The 25,956-nt window shown below is 37.4% G+C and overlaps 1 protein-coding gene across 4 annotated transcripts in view; it reads right to left on the reverse strand.

Annotated features, from left to right (window-relative positions):
* The window catches only part of ACVR1C (activin A receptor type 1C), a 242,857-nt gene that overhangs the window by 41,945 nt on the left and 174,956 nt on the right, over positions 1 to 25,956 (reverse strand). For all 4 annotated transcript variants that reach the window (XM_037850103.1, XM_037850102.1, XM_037850105.1 and 1 more), the window contains one exon: positions 6,461 to 6,691. In XM_037850103.1, coding sequence (XP_037706031.1) covers positions 6,461 to 6,614 — 154 coding nt within the window. In that variant the 5' untranslated portion in view covers positions 6,615 to 6,691. The remainder of the gene's footprint in view (positions 1 to 6,460; positions 6,692 to 25,956) is intronic.

Raw genomic sequence — 25,956 nt, forward strand, 5'->3', positions numbered from 1 at the left:
ATAATGTCTTAAACAACAGGGATGATCTGGAAGTGAAATCTGGAAGTGAACTGAGGTCATTGTTGAGTGTCTTTACTAACCAGGGAAACAACCTCCTGCCAGATTTATTATCATGCTGGTCAGTGAACTGCCTTAGTGTTTAAAGCATTATTATCTAAGTTTATGATCTTTTTAGTTGAAACATCCTGACTGATATATCATTCTTTTTAACTTTTGCCAGTGTAATGGGTAAAAAAAATATGTTGTTTAAATTTGCATCTCTCCAACTTTTAGTGAAGTTTGAACACCTTTTCAACAGCTGACCACTATGGATATTCTTTTCTGTAAATGTTTTGTTTGTGTCCTTTGCCCATTTTTATATTTAGTCCTCTGTCTCTGTCATCCCTCTCCCCCCAGTTTTTCTCTCTTGCCATACACACCACACACATACATACACACACAGACACAGGAGCTCTTTATCTTTTAAATAGTCACCTTTTTCCAGTTATATATGCTGAAAATTTTCTACCTATTATTTAGTTATCTTTTGGGTTTATTTGTGTGATGTTTTATCATTCACTTTTATTCTAGTTTTCATGTAGTCAATTATACTTGTCTTTTATAGTGCCTGGGTTGCCTGTCTTATTTAAGAACAGCTTCCACACTATAAAGTCACAAAAATATTTTTTCTAAATTTTTCTCTGACATTTAACTTGTTTTATACTTCACAATTAGATATTTAATCGAGCTTTAATTTATTTTTGTATATGGTATGACTCTGTGGTACAACTCTCTCTTCCAGATGGATAGTTAATTATGCCAGCATAATTTCAAAAATAAACTATCCTGGAATTTCCATTTCTGCCAAGTTACATGTTAGATGTCCATAGAAATCCTTCTTGATGCAGCACAAAATTACTGTATAAAATATAAACGAGAAATATTGTTCTATTATGTGACTACGCTGATGGGAAAATAAATGAATTGCTCAATGGCCAAAAATAAAATGCAAATCCAGAGAGGTGCTTGAGCAATAGGGCTGCCATTTGCCCTGGAGGCATCTGCCAATTCCCAATGGCCAAGTACTTGGTTTATCAGACTGTATCACAAGATGAAGAGATAAAACATGGTGCCTGAAAGAGTGGAAAGTCATATCTGACATGCTCACATAAGTCAGGCAACTGTGAATGGCATTACCTTGAAAACCTAATAAAATTTAAAAGGTTCCACAATGGTTCTTGAAAGAGTGAAAGGTCATATCTGAGATACTCTCATAAATCAGACAAATATGAATGGCATTACCTTGAAAAGAAAACAAAATTTAAAACATTCTGCAGAGTGTCAAAGAGGGTATTCTTGTCTCTCTCATGCTTGGCTTTGGGTAGAGCAGGAAAAAGAAAAGTAAAATCTCTCTAAGAGTTCCTCACCACAAGTATGTACCCTTGTAGGCAGGTTAGAGCTAGAACTGACTCTACATTTTGGCCCCAAAAGCCCAATCAAAATATTGAGTGGATTTGGGTTGGTAGTGCTGCCAGGCATCTTGCAGAAGATAATGTAAATCATCTCTGGAGAAACACATTTTAAATACAGATTCAAAAAATTCCTTCAGGTAAGTTTCCCCAAAATATGAGTTCACAATCAGAAATCACAAAACACGGAAGGAGAGAAGCCACCAAGGACAGAATCAGCAGAAAAAAGAAAAAGGGAAAAGAAAAAAAAAAAAAAACACTGCAGAATCAAACCCACAGAATCTGTAGATATGGAAATTAACAGAAACTCAGATATAAAAAAATAAGAAAAAAAATTTTAAGACATGTGGAGGATAGAGAAACAGGGCCCAACCAACATCAAATCGGGTTCTTAAAAGGAGTAAAGGAATTGTGAAAATAATTGGTAAGAATGAATTATAGGGCAAAACCTACTGAAAGGATACACACTCAAAATATCTTCCAATGCAACTGGAACTTCTTCACTTACTAACTTTACCTGGATTTCTCCCTCATTGCACACTAATTTTTGTAAATAAGGATATTCTTTTTGAAATGGAAATATTCTTGAGGAGTTAAGGATATATCATTTACTTCTGAAGGTGATTTTTCCCCCTAAATGGCTTTTCTCCTAACCTCAGAGGAAGCTGAGGACAGAAAATTCTTGCATGTTACTATGTAGGAAACAATGAAATCTGGGAGTCCTGGATCAAAGGGCTCTGGAGTCAGAGGAAGAAAAGTAACATCCAGAAAGATGGGCAATTATTTTGGAAATTAAAGAAAGCTATTCTTATCTGATCTAAAAATAAACAGGAAGAAGAAATTAGACAGGGTAATTTGCATAAAGTATATATGTTTCTCTTGTTTAACTGATTTGCATAGTCTGTATTTAATTTTAAAATATTCAATACTACACTTGTTTTGTGAAAATAATAACATATTTGCTGTTAGTAAAGACATGAACTCAAAGCACTAGTCAAGTAAAAGACTGTTTTTGGAAACAGTTGCTATCTTCCAAGTTCTATGTAGGAGGAAAAAAAACCCTCCAAATAGTTGTGTTAATACAGTTGAACTTGGAAGATCATTTCCCCTGTGACATCAAAAATATCTATTTCAGTAAGTGTCAGGGATGGGGAGAAGTTTTTAAAATATTCTATTTCCACCAAAATATAAAATTACTTCTATCAACTATAAAATAATTAACTCCTAAAATTTAAATCAACATGTAATGCCAAACAAGAAGAAGGTATTTTGGGTAGGGGCAGGTGATTAAATTCAATGTGTTCTAAATCAAATTTTACTTACAGTGATCTAAATTAATTTGACAAATCTAATCCATTGTAGCTTTAAAAATAAATGGGCAAGAAGACTTTTTAAAGGCCATTTAAAAGGAAAGCATTTGAAATTAAAATAACAAGATTTTTAATAGTTTTTGTACTAGTGAATTAAAATAATAAATATCCTTGCTTAATTTAAAACTACCACATTTTAAATATCAGTTAAAATGGTGTGGCTTAAACTGTGCATATTACCTATTAGTGGGGTCTGATCAGCATTTTTATTTAAAGCAATAGCATAGATCAGAGTACCACATACATGTTAAGGGTCCAGATGTGTTGTGAAATTCTTGTTTCAGTTGTGTGCACATGTGGGTGCGGGTGTGGACACTAAGAAATTATATAAAATGTATTTCCGTGTGTCACAGTGGGAAACTGTATGAAAGCCACTAGTCTAGTATTTCAGGTATTAAAGTCAAATACTTAAAAGGATTTTCAGGAGGGCAAGAGTGAGCACAGGCTGTTCTCCAATTGCAGAGTTACTAGGGCACCTGCAGGGAGAGGAAGGGGGAGAAGAAAAGTCACGAGCTATATTCGAAGTAGGAATTTTATAACAAGGTAACAAAGCAAGAGCCCAATCATTACAGACAAGATCTAAGGTCAGAAGAGAGCCAGCTGAACCCTTATCAGATCTACATCAATAATTAACCTACATCAACTCAGGAATCTAGAAATGGCCCCACAATCTGGGATGATGTTTAAGTAGCAAAGAAATAAAGATGAAAGAGCCAGAGAGGCAAGGATCCACTTGGCTTACAGCTGGAACTGCGAAGGGAAATCCTTTGGTCACCTCCTGACCTTTTCTTCTACTGTTTTCCCATGAATATGTGGCAGAGTATTAAGTACTGTGGAAATGTCACACTGTACACTTTTCAGAATGCTTTCATAAATATGTTATCACATTTGAAATCAGCAAAACGCTATTAGGCAGAGCAGGGATATAAATACTAGTTTGTGACAACATGGAAACAGAATATATAAAGAACTCCTACAATTCAACCATAAGAAGATTGATTAATGACCCAAGTTTTTTAGTGTGCAAAAGATTTGAATAGATGCTTTATAAGGATGATACACAAATGGCCCATATGCACATGAAACAATCATTATTAATCATGAGGGAAATGCAAATTAAAGCCACAATGAACTACCCCTACTTAATCACTTGGATTGCTAAAATTAAAAAGACTGATTATAGCAAGTGCTGGCAAGAACATGACGACAGTTGGACTACCATCCATTTCTGGTGGGGATGTTAAATGGTACAACCAGTTTGAAAATTGGGAGATTTTATAACGGTAAACATACACTTATCACAGGACCCTGTAATTCCACTCCTAGATATTCACCCAAGAGAAATGAAAAATATAACTAAACAAAGACTTGTACATGAATGTTCCCAGCAATCTGTTAATAGTATCTGCAAAATGGAAACAGGATGAATGCCCTTCAATGGATGAATGGATGAAAAACTGCAGTATTACCCAGTAATAAAAAGGAACAGACAACTGATACCCCTAACAACATAAATGAATCTCAAGAACATTATGCTGAATGAAAGAAGTCAAACACAAAACATTCCATGTGACTCTTTTTATATAAAACTCCAGGAAAATAAATGTAATCTATGATAATAGAAAAGAAATCAGTTGTCTGTCCCTGGGGAAAGGCGGTTTCACCAAGAACATTTACGGGAGATGGAAACAGAAATGTGGTGGTGGTTACATGGCGATATATATGTCAAAACTCATCAAACTAGGCACGGAAAATGTGAACATTTTATTATATATAAATTATATCTTAATGAAGTTGTTTTAAGAAGAGAAACTGGTTCTTGATGGGACTTGGGAGTAGAATCATAGGCTTCTTGTTACTTAGGCAGAGTTTATAGTTCTGGGAAGGAACTACGTTCTAGCTGCACTAAATACCTTTAACTTTCCCAGCTGCATAAGAGAATCTTGTGTTCCAAGACCTTTTGTTATAATCAAAGTAGCATCTTATATCCCAAATGAACAGGCAGATTGTGGTGTTTTGGATAATTTATTGATAAGAAGACCATTAAATAGGCCAATGCTATAGGCTGTGAAATGCCTTCCCCCACCTCCTTAATCTTTTGGATTTTGATCATGGGTAAGTCCAACAATAAATATAGGGAGCCTTCACCTCAGAGTGTTTCTGGTCCACAGATAAACACAGAGAGGAAATGTAAGGAAAGTAGTGTGTCCAGAATAGATCCTAGATCACTATCAAATAAGGAAATCTATGAATTCTGAGAAAGAGAAAAAATAAATGATATCTAAAAATTGAGACGGTGAGTAGCTTTTAGGGATAGAATACCTCAGGTATGTCTTTTGGGGTTGTAATACATAGGACAATGCCTTACAAAGGTGTTTCTCAAAGAGTGAGGCAAGTACCAGTGGTGCTACATAAAATGATTTTAGAGGTTCTTAACATGAATTGAGCTGGCAAACAAACATGATATTAAATAATATTGACTCATATAATGACTTCTTATCTAGTTTTCTTTTAGTTTTTCTGATCACTTATCAAAAATCTCACTTCGTATTAGTATGTCTTTAACATCTTTTCTTGTCTCTCTTAAAGAGAAAACACAAAATATTTAATTGGAATGCCACAGCATTGCTTCTGTTTGTTTGCTTATTTACATAATTATCTTCTATTTATGGCAAGTGAAACTGGTTTTTCATTTGTGATAGTGATTCTGTGCTTCAGTATAAAATGTTTTTAAGTAAAAAAAAAATGGCAATTGATTTATAAAAAAAACAAGTTAAAAATAATACTGTGTTATCACTTCTATGTTTATATGTTATATTCAACAATAAAAAAATGATTAAAAAATATTGTGGTAGTGCACTGATATGGTGATATTGAAATGTGTGAAGAATGAATGATACTACCTTAAAATATATCGTAAGTGTATATATGTATATAGATATTAACACATTAATAAGCACTACATAATTAGTATATTAATAAACATTTAAAAACATTCACTAACAGAACCATTTTTATGTTATAAACTAGTTTTTACTCAAAATTATATTCCGCTTAGCATCCCCCAAAGTTTTAGATTCCTGCTTGCAAATAGGAGGCGAGATTAAGATTCTTATTAACATTGTGAATTAGAAGAAAAGGCCATAGAATTGGGGACAAGACAGGAATATATCTGAACAATATGAATAATGAAGGGTCAAATTCCTTTCTGCCTCTGTCAATGAGTCTCCTGCTTGAGTATGGGGGATGGAGGAGATAAGCAGAAAGTGTTCATGCAAAAAGAAATCTGTCTCTACAAAAGTTGGCAACCAGTTACTTTTAGTTCGTTCTTTTTCTTTTCTTTCTTTCTTGGAATTCGTCTCAATTTCTTTGCTTCAAAAGACTCCATGAAAACTTAGAGTTTACTATAAGTCCATTAGTCAGTTCAAACAATACAATTCAGAGACACTTCATCAAAATTATGTTGTTGTCAATGTCTTGACAGCATTGTGCAATTTTCTTTAAAAAATCAACCTCTGCTAGGTTCTCAAGAATTTTACCAGTCAAAAACAAAAACAGAACTGTGAAACACATTTTCTTATTTAAAGAAACATAAGACAGTTGGAATGAACAGTTGTGAATGAACGAAGATAAACCCCTTACCTGTTGGAAGGTGGAGTGTTATGTTGTTGCAAAAGTCTGTGAAGCAGCATTCAGTTTTGGTAACATTGTTGGAACTGTGGCAGAAGACTTGGGCATTTAATTCCGGGAGAGAGACACAAGACTTGACCACCTGTTCTTTTCCATTGGTTAGCATGACAGAAGCCCAACATGCTCCTTCTGTTTGACAGGTAAAGTTTGAAGAATCACACAAAAGACATACACACTTCAATCCTGTAAAAAAGCGTAAGGTGCAAAAAAAAAAAAAAAACTTTAAAATACAAAAAGGCGTCATGAAAAATTATTTCATAATACAAAGTAAAAGCAAAGAAATTCAAGCTTCATGAAAATCAAAGAAATGTTTAAATAAACAGCCCTTGATAAATATACATTAAAGCTGTTACTCCCTCTCACTCACGTGTTTCATTAAACAGGCTACTGAATAATCCCTTACTCTTGATTGCAGTTTTGTAAATTTACTCAGTTACCATTGCATTTTAAAATATTTTCCTCATCCATGTTCTGAATCTCTCCTTCTTAAACCCACATCTGCTCATTCCTAAATCGATAGCTCCTATGAAATACTGTGAAGCAGCACCAGAGTGACCAAGAGGTGGGTCCAGCATCACTTGTAGAACATTCAAACACAGTTGCAGCAGCCTGGGAACCCAACAATCGAGTGTGTTATGTTCTTTTACCCTTTTCCCCTTTAAATGTTTAAGAGAATATGCTAAACCCAAAACTCACCATAGATATTTACAGCTCTCAAAATTATTTGTGATTCTTTATATTTACATTCTGTGATATTTTAACGTTGTTGTAGTAACTTGGAGATATCGGTGAGCCATTATACTTTCCCCTCTTCACTAGAATCACATCTTAAAATGTATGAATGTTTGAACATGGACCATGAACCTTCTGGCAATTTTCTTTAATGAACATGTCTATTCCATAAAGCCAAAGCACATCAATAACAGAATTTAATATAGCTACCCCAATAAAAATTTCAAAAATTAAACTTTGCTAAATTAATTTGTTCACATCTCCTCCACATTCCCCACTTAACTACCACCTCTTGCATACACATGCATAAACTCACATGTTCAAAGTGGTGCAGTATTTCTCTGTTTTGACTTAAAATATTTGTCAGCATGTGTCAAATGCTGTCCACTGGTGAGGATCAATTTATTTACATTTTATTTACATGGTATTTAAATACGACAATACTAAAACTTTTGTATTATTACTTTTAAGTACTTTTCATTAAATCATAACTTTCTCCCCGCAAATATCTGAATATCCACAGTTTTACCACACAATCATTTTACTAAACTAAAACTTTCAAGTAGCTAACCACTCAAATTAGAGGTGATTACATACCTATCAAATATTTGACAAAGAAATGGCAATTTTTATGCTCAATTCAATTGCCAAAATAAGAATAAGAAGAGATAATATTTCTGTATAACTGGGTAGGTAAAGAAGAACAAATCACATACTAATCAGAAACAGTTTTCTTTGGATAATTTTTCTTGGCAGATAAATGACATTCCTATAAACATCTTTACTAAAATAAGATAAAAGAAATACAATAAGAAAATAAAACAATATTTTGTTATTGACATTGGACCAAATAGCTCACCCCCTATTCCAGTAGCAATTAACATAAGTGAATGTCCTCTTTGATCAATGTTTAGGTACCAAAGTAGAACCTTATATTCTAAATTGATCGGGATACAGTAAAGCTACCAAAATCTAGGTGATCTTAAAAATATTTTCAAGCCCTTTCCTTGCATGATAGAGAGCTCGGAGCGTGGGGATACATGCACCCAGGTGTCTTCTAACAGTGGAATCTCTTTCTCTATCATTTCTCCATTCTAATCTCACAAAGGCTTTTGAATCCTGGTTTGATTAGCTTTGTAATCTTGGATATTTTACTTACCCCCTCCATGTCTCCATTTCTGTATATGAAAGATAAAAAAAAGAATAAGAATAGACTTCCTTGCAGTATTGTTGTGAATAAGAAATTAATACATGTGAAACTCTTAGACCAAAGCTGGGCACACAGAAAGCACTATGTAAATATTAGTGACATGTTTTCACCTACTACTGGAGGAGTTAAAAGTAGTTCCCTTAGGCAAACAATCTAAATAGGTTTGTAATCCCTAAAAGAATGTCTGAATGAACTGTGGTGCAAAGGCAATTTTTTAAATGCAATTTTACTGAGATATATTCATACAACATACAATCCTTCAAAGTGTACAATCAGTTGTTCAAGGTTGTTCAAAGATTGTGATCACAATCTTTGAATGTTTTCATTACTCCAAAAATAAAATAAAAATTAGAATAAAAAAGAACATCCAAAACATTCCATTCCCCTCCTTCCCCCATTGTTCATTTACTTTTTTTGACACTCATTTTTTTAACTTTATCAAAAAATTAAAAAAACAAACAATAAAAAACATTTCAAACAAAACCAAAACAAAGGAATAAGAAAAAACAAATAAACTAAAATAACTACATTGCTTCCAACATGTTCCTACCCTACCCCAAGAAAATAGACTATAACCCAACAAAGGAATAAGAAAAACAAATAACCTAAAATAACTACATTTCTGTGAACTTGTTCCTACCATACCCCCCAGAAATTAACAAACCATAGTTGTTCCTGAGCATTCCCAGAACATTAAGTTTACCCTCTATAACTTATCTGTTCTTATTAGATTATCATTCCCCCTTCACCATTTGCTGTCTATCGCTAGGTCCCTGGTTCTACTTTGCTAAAGCTGCCAGAATGCAAAACACCAGAGATAGATTGGCTTTTATAAAAGGGGGTTTATTTGGTTACACAGTTACAGTCTTAAGGCCATAAAGTGTACAAGGTAACACATCAGCAATCAGGTACCTTCACTGGAGGATGGCCAATGGTGTCTGGAAAACCTCTGTTAGCTGGGAAGGCACGTGGCTGGTGTCTGCTCCAAAGTTCTGGCTTCAAAATGGCTTTCTCCCAGGATGTTCCTCTCTAGACTGCAGTTCCTCAAAAATGTCACTCTTAGTTACACTCGGGGTATTTGTCCTCTCTTAGCTTCTCCAGAGCAAGAGTCTGCTTTCAATGGCCATCTTCAAAATGTCTCTCATCTGCAGCTCCTGTGCTTTCTTCAAAGTGACCCTCTTGGCTGTAGCAGCTTGCTCCTTCTGTCTGATCTTACATAGTGCTCCAGTAATTTAATTCAGACCCACCCTGAATGGGCAGGCCCACACCTCCGTGGAAATTATCCAATCAAAGTCATCACCCACAGTTGGGTGGGGCACATCTCCATGGAAACACTCAAAGAATTACAATCTAATTAACACTGATAGGTCTGCCCACACAAGAGTACATCAAAGATAATGGCGTTTGGGGGAAATAATACATTCAAACTGGCACATTCCACCCCCTGGACTCCAAAATGACATTATCTTTCCATATACAAAATACATTCATCCCACAACAATATCACAGAAACTTCAATCATTTCAGTAACAATAGTTAAGTACAAGATTCCATCAAAATCAATTATAGCGTGGTCAGTCCTAAGGCATAATTTTCCTTTAGCTGTGGATCTGTGAACTTAGAACAAGTTACGTACTTCCAATATACAAAGGAGGGACATTCATAGGATAAACATTCCCATTGCCATAAGGAGAAACTGAAAGGAAAACAGGGTTAACAGTACCAAAACAGTTCCTGAAACCCACAGGACAAACTCCATTAGATTTCAAAGTCTGAGAGTCATTTTATAGAATGACGTTGCATCCTTGGGGCTTGATAAAGCAGAGTCTAACCCTTCCTAAGGGCTTTTGTGGCAGCCCTTTCCTTTCCAAATGCTTGGGTGAGTACTCCAACATATCCACACATTGGGGAGACCACCTTCTTGGCCCCACCCTCCTCAAACATCGGGGCAGCACCCAGATTCCCTTCCATCTCCAGGGCACACACTCAACCCCTTCAGAACAGTGTGGCGGCAACCAGGCTCTCCCCAATTCCGTGGGAAAGTGCTCCACGCTCTTTGGGGCTTGGGATGGCAGAACATGTCCTGAACATCAAGGTGGAAGGTCCGCCCTTGACCTCCAGGACAAACTCACCCTTTCCATGGTTGTGGGCTGCTCCACAATCCCAGCCCAAGACCTCTTGACTCCAGACCTCAACCTCCATGGCTCTGTCTTAGAAGAAATTTTTCCTTCCATTTGTTCTTTGTCTGTCTCCTCCAGTCGAGACTGGCAACAGCTTTGTCTATAATGATCTTGCAAAAATTCTGCTGGCTTAGCATGAAGCACACAGGGGTCAAAGCTGTCAGACAACAGGACTTTTCACAAATCCTTTTTGCTTAACTCCTTTTCCAATCTTGGCTTGTACTGAAATGGTGGCTGGGTTCCACGTTTGGTTACATCCTCATATTGGGCTGTAGCTTCTGGGATTCCACCCCCTGGAAGCTCATAATTTTCCAAGCCAACAGCTTCTGGTTTCTTTGAACCAGAGTTCAGTTCTCAGTTTATCTCTGTCCTCTCACATTTGACTATAAGCTGCAAGTAAAAGCCAGGCTACTTCTTCCATATTTTGCTTGGAGATATCATCAGCTAAATACTCCAGGTCATCGTTTTGAATTTCTGCCTTCCATCCAACACCAGGACTCAATTTTGCCAAATTCTCTGCCACTTTAAAACAAGGATTGCCTTCCTTCCAGTTTGAAAGAACACATTCATCATTGCATTGAACCGGTAGATGAGTTTGGGTATAACTGACATCTTAATGACATTTAGCCTTCCTATCCATGAACAAGGACTATTTTTCCATCTTGTTAGGTCCCCTTCTATTACTTTTAGTAAAGTTATGTAGTTTTCTATGTATAAGTCTTTTACATCTTTGGTTAAGTTTATTCCTAGGTACTTGATTTTTTTGTTGCTATTGAAAATGGTATCTTTTTCTTGAGTGTCTCTTCAGTTAGGTCATTTCTAATGTATAGAAATATAACTGACTTATGTGCATTAATTTTGTATCCCTCTACTTTGCTAAATTTGTTTATTAGCTCAAGTAGCTGTGCCATCGATTTCTCAGGGTTTTCCATATATAAGATCTATCATCTGCAAATACTGACAATTTTACTTCTTTCTTTCCAATTTGGATGCCTTTTATTTCTTTGTCTTGTCAGATTGCTCTGGGGAGGCGGGGCAAGATGGCAGACTGGTGAGCTGTATGTTTTAGTTACTCCTCCAGGAAAGTAGGTAGAAAGCCAGGAACTGCGTGGATTGGACACCACAGAGCAATCTGACTTTGGGCATACTTCATACAACACTCATGAAAACGTGGAACTGCTGAGATCAGCGAAATCTGTAAGTTTTTGTGGCCAGGGGACCCGCGCCCCTCCCTGCCAGGCTCAGTCCCGTGGGAGGAGGGGCTGTCAGCTCCGGGAAGGAGAAGGGAGAACTGCAGTGGCAGCCCTTATCGGAAACTCATTCTACTGATCCAAATTCCAACCATAGATAGACTGAGACCAGACACCAGAGAATCTGAGAGCAGCCAGCCCAGCAGAGAGGAGACAGGCACAGAAAAAAAACAACACGAAAAACTCCAAAATAAAAGCGGAGGATTTTTGGAGTTCTGGTGAACATAGAAAGGGGAAGAGCCCTGAGGCGCATATGCAAATCCCGAAGAAAAGCTGATCTCTCTGCCCTGTGGACCTTTCCTTAATGGCCCTGGTTGCTTTGTCTCTTAGCATTTCAATAACCCATTAGATCTCTGAGGAGGGCCCTTTTTTTTTTTTTTTTTTTTTTTTTTTTTAATCCTTTTTTCTTTTTCTAAAACAATTACTCTAAGAAGCCCAATACAGAAAGCTTCAAAGACCTGCAATTTGGGCAGGTCAAGTCAAGAGCAGAACTAGGAGAGCTCTGAGACAAAACGCAATAATCCAGTGGCTGAGAAAATTCACTAAACACCACAACTTCCCAAGAAAAGGGGGGTGTCCGCTCACAGCCATCATCCTGGTGGACAGGAAACACTCCTGCCCATCGCCAGCCCCATAGCCCAGAGCTGGCCCAGACAACCCAGTGTGACGGAAGTGCTTCAAATAACAGGCACACACCACAAAACTGGGCGTGGACATTAGCCTTCCCTGCAACCTCAGCTGATTGTCCCAGAGTTGGGAAGGTAGAGCAGTGTGAATTAACAAAGCCCCATTCAGCCATCATTTCAGCAGACTGGGAGCCTCCCTACACAGCCCAGCAGCCCAGAACTGCCCTGGGGGGACGGCACTCACCTGTGACATAGCACAGTCATCCCTCAACAGAAGACCAGGGGGTGCACGGCCTGAAAGAGGGGCCCACTTGCAAGTCTCAGGAGCCATACGCCAATACCAAGGACTTGTGGGTCAGTGGCAGAGACAAACTGTGGCAGGACTGAACTGAAGGATTAGACTATTGCAGCAGCCTTAAAACTCTAGGATCACCAGGGAGATTTGATTGTTAGAGCCACCCCCCTCTCCCGGACTGCCCAGAAACACGCCCCACATACAGGGCAGGCAACACCAACTACACACACAAGCTTGGTACACCAATTGTACCCCACAAGACTCACTCCCCCACTCACCAAAAAGGCTAAGCAGGGGAGAACTGGCTTGTGGAGAACAGGTGGCTCGTGGACGCCACCTGCTGGTTAGTTAGAGAAAGTGTACTCCACGAAGCTGTAGATCTGATAAATTAGAGATAAGGACTTCAATTGGTCTACAAATCGTAAAAGAACCCTATCAAGTTCAGCAAATGCCACGAGGCCAAAAACAACAGAAAATTATAAAGCATATGAAAAAACCACACGATATGGATAACCCAACCCCAAGGACCCAAACCAAAAGATCAGAAGACACAGACTGCTCTGGCTAGCACTTCTAGCACAATGTTGAATAACAGTGGTGACAGCGGGCACCTTGTCTCGTTCTTGATCTTAGAGGGAAGGCTTTCAGTCTCTCACCATTGAGTACTATGCCGGCTGTGGGTTTTCATATATGCCCTTTATCATATTGAGGAATTTTCCTTCAATTCCTACCCTTTGAAGTGCTTTTTATCAAAGAAGGATTCTGGATTTTGTTGAATGCTTTTTCAGCATCTATTGAGATGATCATTTGATTTTTCCCTTTTGATTTGTTAATGTGTTATATTATATCGATTGATTTTCTTATGTTGAACCATTCTTGCATGCCTGGAATGAATCCCACTTGGTCACAGTGAATGATTTTTTTAATGTGTCTTTGGATTTGATTTGCAAGTATTTTGTTGATAAATTTTGCATCTATATTCATTAGGTAGTTTTCCTTTCTGGTAGCATCTTTACCTGGTTTTCATATTAGAGTGATGTTAGCGTCATAAAATGAGTTAGGTAGTGTTCCATTTTCTTCAATGTTTTGAAAGAGTTTAAGTAAGATTGGTGTCAGTTCTTTTTGGAACATTTGGTAGATTTCCCCTGTGAAGCCATCTGGCCCTGAGCATTTATTTATGGGAAGCTTTTTGATGACTGACTGGATCTCTTTGTTTGTGATTGGCTGGTTGAGGTCTTCTACTTCTTCTCTGTTCAGTCTAGGTTTTTCATGTTTTTCCAGGAAATCACCCATTTCCTCTACATTATCTTGTTTGTTGGCGTACAGTTGTTCATAGTATCCTCTTGTAATTTTTTTAATTTGTTCAGGATCTGCAGTAATGTCACCTTTCTATTTATTATTTTGTTTATTTGGGTTTTCTCTCTTTTTAATTTTTTCAGTCTAGCTAGGGGCTTGTCAATCTTGTTGATCTTCTCAAAGAACCATCTTCTGGTGTTATTTATTCTCTCTATTGTTTCTTTGTTCTCTATGTCATTTATTTCTGCTTTAATCCTTGTGATTTCTTTTCTTCTACTTGGTTTAGGATTAGTTTGCTGTTCATTTTCTAGGTTCTTCAGTTGTTCCATTAGATCTTTGATTTTTCAATCTTTCTTCCTTTTTAATGTATGCATTTAGAGCTATAAATTGTCAAATGCTCCTTCTCTTCAGCATTTGACAATCTGATCAGAATATGTCTTGGAGTGGGTTTATTTGGATTTATTCTGTTTGGAGTTCATTGGGCATCTGATTTGAGTACCACCTCTGCTGCATTTCATAAGTTTTGATATGTTGTGTTCTCATTTTCATTCATCTCTATATATTTAGCAATTTCTCTTGCTCTTTCTTCTTTAACCCACTGATTGTTTAGGAGCGTGTTGTTTAACCTCCAGATATTTGTGAATTTTCTAAGTCTCTGATGGTTATTGACTTCTAATTGTATTCCATTGTGATCAGAGAATGTGCTTTGAATAATTTCAATCTTTTTAAATTTATTGAGGCTTGTTTCATGGCCTGGAGAAAGTTCCATGAGCACTAGAGAAGAATGTGTATCCTGGTGATTTTGGATGTAATGTTCTTTATGTCTGTTAATTCAAATTCATTTATCAGCTTGTTTAGGTTTTCAATTTCCCTATTGGTCCTCTGTCTGGTTGACCTGTCATAGGAGAAGGTGATGTATTGAAGTCTCCCACAATTATTGTGGAAACATCTATTGCTTCTTTCAGTTTTGCCAATGTTTCTCTCACGTATTTTTGGCCACCTTGATTGGGTGCATAGACATTTATGACTGTTATTTCTTCATGTTAAATTGTCTCTTTTATTAGTATATAGTGACCTTCTTTGTCTCTTATAACATCCTTGCATTTAAAATCTATTTTATCTGAGATCACTATTGCTACTCCTGCTTTCTTTTAGCTGTAGCTTGCATGGAATATTTTTTTCCATCCTTTCACCTTCAACTTCTCTGTGTCCCTATGTCTAAGATGAGTCTCTTGTAAGCAACATATTGATTGTTCATATTTTTCAATCTACTCTGCCAATCTATATCTTTTAATTGGGGAGTTGAATCCATTCATATTCAATGTTATTACCATGAAGGCATTTTTTTGAATCAGCCATCCTATCCTTTGGTTTATGTTTGTCAGCTATATCTCCCCCTCCCTTTATTTCCTTTAACATACCCGTACTAAATCTTTTTAGTTCTGAACTCTTCTCCATACCTCTCTCTCCTTTCTTTGTTTCTCTGCCGGTAGGGCTCCCTTTAGAATCTCAAGTAGGGCAGGTCTCTTGTTAGCAAATTCGCTCAGCATTTGTCTGTGAAGATTTTAAGCTCTCCATCAAATCTGAAGGAGAGCTTAGCTGGATAAAGAATTCTTGGTTGGCAATTTTTCTCTTTCAGAATTTTAAATATGTCATACCACTGCCTTTTCGCCTCCATGGTTTCTGAGTTGTCACTGCTTAGTCTTATGTTGTTTCCCTCATATGTGGTGAATGGCTTCTCTCTTGCTGCTTTCAGAACTTGCTCCTCTCTTCAGCATTTGACAATCTGATCAGAATATGTTTTGGACTGGGTTTATTTGGATTTATTCTGTTTGGAGTTCATTGGGTGTCTGATTTGTGTATTTATATTCTTTAGAAGGGTAGGAAGTTTTCCCCAACAATTTCTTTGAATACTCTTCCTATACTTTTACCCTTCTCTTCCCCTTCTGGAACACCAATGATTCTTATATTTGCGTACTTTATGTTGTTATCATATCCCTGTGATCCATTTCGATTTTTTAAATTTTTTCTCCATTCTTTCTTTTGTACTTTCACTTTCCACTCTGTACTCTTCCAGTTTGCTTATTCTTTCCTCGGCTTCCTCTAATCTAGTACTCTGTGTATCCAGAATCTTTTTAATTTGATCAACAGTTTCTTTTATTTCCATAAGATAGTCTATTTTTTATTTACCCTTGCAAATTTTTCTTTATGCTCTTCTAGGGTCTTCTTTGTGTCCTTTATATCCTGTGCCATGATATTGTTGTTTGTGATTACTTCTTTGATTAATTGCTCCAAGTACTGTGACTCCTCTGATTTTTTGATTTGGGTGTTTGGGTTTGGGTTATCCATATCTTCTGGTTTCTTCATATGCTTTAAAATTTTCTGTTGTTTTTTGGCCTCTTGGCATTTGCTTATCTTGATAGGGTTCTTTAAGGATATGCAGACTTATTTGAACAATTATCTATAATTTGTCAGAGCTACAGCTTGGTGGAGTGCACTTTCTCTGACATACCAGCAGATGGCACCCCCAAGCCACCTATTATCCTCAAGCCAGTTCTCCCCAACTTCACCTATGTGGTAAGTGGGGGTCCGAATCTTGTGGGGGTCTAATCAGTGCACCAACTTTCTGTGTGTAGTTGATACAGCCAGCCCTGAAGTTGGGGAGTGTGCCCAGTCAGTTAGGGAGGGAGGGCAGCTTTAAAACTCAAATCTCCCAACTGTTCCTGGAGACTTAAAGCTGTTGCATGAGCCTAACCCTTCGGCTCAGACTTCCCACAGTCTCTCTCTGCTGCGGGCCCACAAGTCCCTGGGATTGGTGTAGGGCCCTTGAGACTTCTCTGTGGGACCCCACCTCCAAGCTGTGCCCTTCATGGGCCTCCACGGAGGGAAGACTGCACAATATCACAGCTGAGCGAAATCCCCTAGGGAAGCTTTCGGCCGCAGCACTGTGCAGGAGTGTTCCCAGCCTGCTAAGAAGATGGCTGATTGGGGTGTGGTAATTTCCCCCTTCTACAGACCTCCACCTTCCTAGCTCCAGCACAATTAGCTGCATATGAGCGAAAGGCTATAGTCCAGATACTGAGGCAGGTGCCCAGGGTTTGGAAGGTACTCCCCACCGTGCTCGACTGTGAGGCTCTTGCTGCCAGATCCGCAGCTGCTTTTGGGATTTTTAAACTAATCTGTCTCCAAACGCTGACCTCTAGTTTCTCCAGACTGGGGTGTGACTGCTGTTTCCCCAGAAGCCTCACTCATTTCTGAGCACAGACTCTAGGTTTCACCAAATGCACAGACCCTGTGGATTTAGCAGACCTTGTCCAGCCGGTGCAATGCTGGAACTGGTATTCTGGAGCACTTTCTGTCTTTTATTTAGTGTTTTTCATGGAGAAGTATTTTGCTCTGTCTCTCCTGATCCACCATCTTGGATCCTCTGCAAAGGTAATTTTAAAAGTATAACAGTGGAATGCTTCTCTTTCTTCTCTGCCAAGAATCATTCAATTGTTTTAATGATTTGGGCTAGATCCTAGACAGTCACACAGCAGGTGGTGTCTGGAGAGGGCTCCAGAAAGAGAATTCAAGATAGACAAAGGCCCTAGTTCTGTCACTAATGCGCCCACTGACTTTGGAGAAGACATTTAGCCTTACAGGACCTCAGTGCCTTCCTCTGAAAATGGGAAATGAACCTGGGTAGGGCAGCGGGTCCATAAATCTTGAAGCCTCATATAGTACCAATATTTTATGACTCTATGAATTTACAATTTAAGTGCATGAGTTTTCCAAAATATGGTTATTCTTCACCCTTATATTTTAGGGGGCTGATGTTGGGAACATGAAGACTTTCTAGCCACACAGTCTCAAACCATTTGTTACTAGACTCTTTGCCCAAGTTTCTTTGGATTTTGTATTTACCAGAGAAGCTTAGCCAAGAGGTCGAGGGAACTAAATAAGGAACATGGAGTTAACTAAGTGAAAGCAACTGTAAAGTACTCAACAATTAAACATGTTAGTTTCACATGCATTTATCATCACATATGATTCAATGCAACTGTGGGAGTTAGTTCTATCACTCCCTCCATTTTACAAGGAAATGATGTTCAGAAACATCAAATGACTCAGTTAATGTAATAATCTTTAAACTAAAACAATGTTGTTTCTACCCCATCAAAGCTGCCCTAAATAAAAAAAAGAAAACAAAAAAACAAACCACCTCCTCGCTCACTAATTTCTTACAATTGTGAATAAAATATGATTCTAATATACCAGAAACAAATTAATATTTAATTAACAATTGAAAGTTGAGATCTTGGTTTTTATTGCCTTAGTAACCTTTCAAAACACAGTTGACATTTTTGAAACAAATTCTATCTACCTATTTTCTGAGGAAACAATGATCAAATAAAATCAACATCTTGTGCCTTGCATCTGACATAAATAATCTTACCTTTCAGCTTGTCTAAATATTTTATTAAGTATAAACCTCTAAGTATTTAACCTGATATTTTCTCTTTCTTAAATACACTACTGGTTCCTCATAAAAATGATTACATAATGGTTCTTATCAAGGAATAATGTGGACACTCATTGAATGTCTAACTGGCTATAAAAATTCACTTCAGTTTAAAGTAAAGGTAATAGAGGAAGAGTACAAGCATTGGCGATACATTCAAGATAGGAAAAATCACATATTACTTTAAATCTTGCACAATGGAAAACACTGAAGAACTTGAGGATTTGTTAATGATAATGGCTTCAAACATCTGCTCAATGTTCCCATTTATTCCAGATCAATTGGCAGAGAACAAATAGCGGGCTAAAAGGTACCTAAGATGTATAACTAACACAGTCTCCCATTTTTCATTTCCCACTCATCCACTATATGGTCACATTTGGTATATAATTAAACCATATTTATACTAACCATTTTCAAAACAGAATGTTTGTTCCATCAATTAAAATATAAGTTTTCATTAGTATTTACATTTTGCTTTCATATTTTGTTTTGTTTTTTTCTTCAAAACCACAAATACTATACTAATTGAGTATACAAATACAATACTAATTGAGTCAGTTATATTAGGATATTCCATGACAGGATAAATCTGGTTGTTAACAGACAGTAGTCCAGCTCTATGTCTTTATTTTATACCTTCTCACTGTACTTTACTTAAGTCATATGGAAGGAGATAGCAAATAAATTTGAAAGAGGCAATTGCCCATAATAAGGAGGGCTGTTGGATTTTTCCCCCATAATGTCCCCTTCCACCCATTTAATCACCCTCTTTTCTCCCTCTTTGTCCAATAGTCTGTAAAAGCCCAGATAACTTCTACCCACATGAAACCAAAGGACATACAAATCCCTAATCAACCAGAAAATAATGGCAAACACACCCTGGTATTCAGAAATGTAGAAACCATCAGAGACCAAAAAAAAGGGAACCAAATTTATCAATTTTGCATTTGTGTGTTACTAGAGAGCCAATTATTTTCTTGGGAAATATTAGTTGTTTTGAATTAGGTACTATTTTCAATCAATTGGTGTCATTATACCTAGTTGTCCTACATTTGGAATCTATATGCCAAAATATCTGTTGGTCAGTGCTTTACATAAATATCTAACACATACCCTATCCTCTTCCCAGACATTGGTTTACTTTATTTTATCTCCCTTATTTTAGAAGGGGCTATTAAACCCAAAGTATTTTTTTTTAATTCAGAAAAATGTCTCAAATTTGATCTGCTGAATATGTAATCTTTTCATCATTTGCAGACTTCTAAGTTAACAAAAAGAACAATTCACATTCATTAGTGTGCTGAATATGAAAAGTATGCCAACAGGGAAGAAGCCAGAACAACTAGCACTAGGGTATCTGAAAGAAAGCCAGACAGGGTCAAAGGAAATTAGGTAATGATGCGCCTTCCCTTTCTATTCCTTTTTAAATTTTTATTTTCTTGTAATGTGATCATTTCAAAGCACTGCCTTTCCTAATGATAAAGAAAAACATAATAGAGGAAGAAAGTAGAATTAATAAAAATAGGCAATACAAATGCAAAAGTTTAGACCAAATGAGCTTTCAAAAGAGATTCAGTTTGATTTGTCAGGCTTTATCCAAGAGAATCAAGAACTCCAAAAATACGTGAATATACCCAGCACAAAGGAAAATTGTTCCTTTGTGCAAAGTGGTAAATACTTTCCCTGTTCAAAAGAGCTTCACCCTAATAGTAGAAAGGGAACCACCCTATTAGAAGGGATTCTGTTCAGGAGAATTGCTTTAACTTGCAGTTGTAGGTCTCGACTTTCATAAAGGAAGAATCCAGCATATTTTGAATTATAGTACTAGCAGTACAAAGGCAATACTAAATGAAACCTGAGGCTTCAGTCCAACTCTACTACAAACCACCTGAGATTTTAGACAAGTATGTCAATCTTTCCAGATCTTATATTCCTCATCTGAAATATAATGGAGTCGGTAACTAGACTCAAATGATTTCTGAAGACCCCTCCTATTTTATAGCTCTGTGAGCCTATGAGCTTGCATCAAAACACTCAATACAGGTAATTTTAGGATTACCTTATCTATGATTATTATGAAGCAAGAGCTGCAGGAAGGTAATTACAGAATTGCCATATTATCCAGCAATCCCATTACTAGGTATATACTCAGAGGAACTGAAGGCTAGGACATGAACGGACATTTGTAAACCTATGCTTATAGTGGCATTATTCACAATTGCCAAGAGATGGAAAGATGTCCATCAACAGATGAGTGGATAAACAAACTGTAGTGTATACATGCAATGGAATATTATACAGCTGTAAGACAGAATAAAGTAATGGAGCATATAACAACACAGATGAATCTTGAGGACGTTATGTTAAGCGAAATTAGCCAGAAACAAAAGGACAAATACTGTATGGTCTCACTAATAGGAAAAACACTAATGAGCAAACTTTGAGAGTTAAAGCTGAGAACGCAGGTTATCAGGAGCTAGAAAGAGGGTAGAGATGGGGCATTTGATGCTGAAGGAGTATAAAATGTTCAACAGAATTGACTGTATAGATCCAGAAATAGATAGTGCAATACCATGTAAGCACAATATTATAAGTATATTGAACAAAGATGACCATGAGGAAGGCTAGGGGCATGTATGGCACCAGAAGGAAAGATAGAAGATAAAGATAGAAGATAAAGACTGGGACTATATAACTTAGTGAACTTAGTGAAACCTAGAGTGATCAATGATTGTGATAAATATACAAATATAAGAATTTTTTACATGAGAAGAACAAACAAATGTCAACTTTGCAAGGTGTTGAAAATGGGATGGTATTGGGGAAAAATACAATCATTGCAAACTAGAGCCTATAGTTAATAGTAACATTGTAATAGGTTTCCATTACAAAGGCAATATACCAAAGCTAAATGTCTGTAAGAGGGGGATATAAAGGAGGGTTATGGGATTCTTGGTGGTGGTATTGTTGTCTGACATTTCTATTGTATTGTACTGTATTGCATTTTTACTTTTTCTTTTGTTTTAATTCCTCATTTTTTTTTCTTTTTTCTTTTTTCTCCTCTTCCTCTTTCTTTGCAGAAGAAATGGGAACTCCCCATATAGATTGTTGTGGTGAATGCATAACTATATGATGATACTGGGAACCACTGTCTGTTTTCTTAGCATGGAATGCATGGAGTGTGAACAAAACTGTTTAAAAAATAAACAGAGGGATTCAAGTGCTGGAGAAAATGTGGAAAGAGGGATGTACTGTTGGTGGAGAAGTAGAATGGTCAGCCCATCTGGAGGGCAGTGTGGTGGTTCCATAGGAAGCTAAGTATGAGGTTGCCATATGGCCTTACAACCCCATTACTGGGTATATAGTGGGAAGAAGTGAGAGCAGGGACATGAATGGACATTTGCACACTGGTGTTTATGGTGGCAATACACACAATTAGCAATGGATGGAGGTGGTCTAAGGGTACATGGACTGATGCACAGAATGGCGAACTGTGGTGTATACATACAATGGAATAATGAGTGGCTACTAGAAAGAATGAAGTTGTGAGGTATGCAACTAGGTGAATGGACCTTGAGGACAGTATGCTGAGTGAAATAAACCAGAAATGAAAAGACAAACATTATAACATCTCACTATTATAGACCAACTATAGCATGAAAACTCTGAGAATTGAATCTGAGAGCATAGGTTATCAGGGAAAAGCTTATGGTAAAGTTTCCTAGCTTGTAAGCTCTTACAGCAGTTGCATCTATTCCTGAGTTGTAATGGTATATCTAGATTCTGAGATGCTGAGCTCTTTGTGTGTAACCTGGTCTGTCCCTGAGACTCAGAGCTAGAGTTCGGTAGCTATGAATGTCAGCATTACCCCATACAGCAAATGTTAAAGAAGCTGAAAAACAGATAAAACTTCAATTAGAGATGTGAACTAAATGGTCTCGGTTAGGACCAAGGTAAATCAGACTAAAGGGTAAAGGACGATATTGACTGTGTTTTAAAACTTCAACTTCTACGTGAGACCAAAGGCAGAGGTTTTTATTTAGTGGAAAATCTTTATTTTCTGTAGTGTGCTATATAATTTAATTTGTATGGTCAGTTTATTCAAACATCCTAATTACATGGAACCTTGAATAGGAATGAGATCTGGTCGGCTTGTACAGGTTAATGTGAAGCCCAATACATCCTAGAGTAATTTGGGCAGAGGATAAAAAAGTATTTGAAAAGCCCCCTTGAGGGACTGGGAGAAAATGTGGAAATATTAAATTTACACACCTGGGGAACTCCTTATAGTCTCACAAATATTGGGGACTACCAATTTAGTAGGCCAAACCTTCAATTTTCGGGCTTGCCCTTATGGAGCCTGTTACTGCAAAGGAGAGGCTAAGCCTACTGATAATTGTGCCTAAAAGTCACCCCCAGAGAATCTCTTTTGTTACTCGGATATGGCCTCTCTCTCTAAGCCAACTTGGTAGGTGGGCTCGCTGCCCTACCCCCTATGTGGGACATGACTCCCAGGGGTATAAATATCCCTGGCAATGTGGGACATGACTCCTTGAGATGAGTATGGACTTGGCATTGTGGGATTGAGAAAGACTTCTTGGAACAAAATAGGGAAGAGAAATGAAACAAAGTAAACTTTCAGTGGCTGAGAGATTTTAAATAGAGTCGAGAGGTCATTCTCTAGGTTATTCCTATGCATTACATAGATTTTCCTTTTTAGTTTTTAGTGTATTAGCATATGTTCCAGTTTGCTAATGCTGCCTTTTCGCAAAACACCAGAAATGGATCAGCTTTTATAAAGGGGGTTTGTTTGGTTACAAAGTTATAGTCTAAAGTCCATAAAGTGTCCAAGATAAGACATCAACAAAGGGTACCTTTATTGGAGAAAGGCCACTGGCATCAGGAAAACCTCTGTTAGCTGGGAAGGCACGTGGCTGGTGACTGCTTGCTCCCAGGTTGCATTTCAAATGGCCTTCTCCAAAATGTTGCTCTTGGGGTGTTTTGTCCTCTTGTAGCTGCAGCTCCTCTTCAAAATGTCACTCTCAGTTGCTCTGAGTTCCTTGTCTGTGAACACCTTTATACAACTCCAGTGATCCAATTAACACCCACCCTGAACGGGCAGGGTAACACCTCCATGGAAATTATCCAATCAAATGTTTACTCACAGTTGATTGAGTCACATCTCCATGGAAACATTCAAAGAATTCCAATCTAATCAACATGAATATGTCTGCCCCCACAAGATTGTATCAAAGATAACGGCGTTTTGGAGGACATAATACATCCAAACTGGCACAGAATAGCAAGAAGGAAATACCTGAAACTGTTGAACTGCAACCCAGTAGCCCTGATTCTTTAAGACAAGTATATAATTATATAGCTTATATGGTGTGACTGTGTGATTGTGCAAACCTTGTCACTCACACTTTTTTTATCCAGCTGAGCAGAAAAATGGGGATAAAAATTAAATGAATAATAGGGAGCGATGGGGGGGGTGGGATGTTTTGGGTGTTCTTTTTTACCTTTATTTTTATTCTTTTTTTTGGAGTAATGAAAATGTTCAAAAATTGATTGTGGTGATGAATGCAGAACAATATGATGGTACTGTGAACAACTAATTGTACACTGTGTATGATTTTACGGTATTTGAATATATCTCAATAAAATTGAATAAATAAAGGGAAAAAAAAGAAGCAAGAGCTGGGGTTAGAAATATGAGCACCAACAAAAAGATAGGTTTGCACCCCCAAAATGTACACCCTGATATTTCAGTGGATGAGAGGACCCTACTGGTATATAATCCAGTCAATGCTAAAGATAATTTACCTTGTCCTATACTTATCATATGAGACTCTAATGTTCTTTCGAATATAAGCATGCTATTTTGAGGAAAGTGAGGGAAATGGAAGCCTGAAATGGTCATAGCCTCTGTAAGATATGATCAGTATCCAGAGAATGTTGCCTAATCCCTCAACCAGTCTATACACCATCACACTCAGTACAGAAACAGGCACGCAAGACCAAAGCCACTTAAAAGAGCCCATACCTTGGCAATCTGATTAATCGACAATTTACTACCAAAAGGAAAACCTTTCCCAATGTTTGAATGGCTGAGCAAGGAGTATAGTTTAAAATTGGCTAGGATTATCTTATTAGTCTCAAAATTATTAATATATACAGAAAGGATATGTACAATGGCATAACATTATATAGCTTTATTGTATTAAATAACTTTTTAACAAAGGAAAATTATCATTTTAACCTAATAGTTTCACATATTTTGCTTATCATCATTGTTATTAACTGAAAAGTTCACTTTTCAAAGGCCTTTTCCAAGAATATTACTAACAGCATTGCCCCTAAGCTCCTACAATATATTACAAATATGAATCAGTCATAAAGTGGTACAACCAAATCTAAAATGGTTGATGACAGAATTACTTTATCGGTTCCCTTAAAATATCCCCACAAAAGGATAAAAATGCAGCAAAATTCTGAGAAGGGCAGACAGTCTTTCTCCTTCCTGTCTTTGAAAGTCAAGACATCTGTGGGCAGCAAGTAGCACTCAGAGGGTCATAGGTTGGCAGGCGTGGCAGTTGTGTGGTAACAGCTTTCAGGCATGGTACAGCTTCCTAGTCTAAATCCTTGATTCCTTAAGGAATCACAGACTACCTGGATTTGCCAAGTCAAGTTTAGACTTTGACTGTAGCCATGTGTCTTAGTTTGCCAGGCTGCTATGACAAATACCACACAACGGGTTGGCTTAAATGACAGAAATTTATTGACTTGTCATTCTGACACCTTCAAAATTGAGGCATCAGCAAGACAATACTTGCTCCCTCAAAGTTTACAACATCATGGTGCTGGCTGTCAACAATCCTTGGGGGTTCTTGGCTTGAATCCTTGTACTGGATCACATGGCGATGTCCTCTCCTTTCGCTTCTAGGTTCGTTGACTTCTAGCTTCTGGCTCCTCCCTGTGGCTCTCTCTTACTGTGTCTGAACTTCTGTTTATAAAGCCTCCAGTAATCTCGATTAAGGCCCACCCTCATTCAGTTGGGCTACACCTTAACTAAAACAACATATTCAAGAGGTCCTATTTACAGTGGGTTCACACCCACAGGAATGTGGATTAAAAGTAAGAACATGTCTAAATTGGAATACATAATTCAATCTAACACACCACATGAGGAAGAAAAACGGATCCTGTTCAGGGCCTCCTGCCTCAAAGCATCATGTTAAAGAAGAGCGTTCCTAACCACAGGACACATTTCCTCTACTGTGCCACATAATTCTTACGTAAACAGAGGGATTCTTGTTTTATGCTGACAGTTTAAACAGTTCTTTAGCAAA

Source organism: Choloepus didactylus, chromosome 9, assembly GCF_015220235.1.
Source record: "Choloepus didactylus isolate mChoDid1 chromosome 9, mChoDid1.pri, whole genome shotgun sequence".
Lineage (NCBI taxonomy): Eukaryota > Metazoa > Chordata > Mammalia > Pilosa > Megalonychidae > Choloepus > Choloepus didactylus.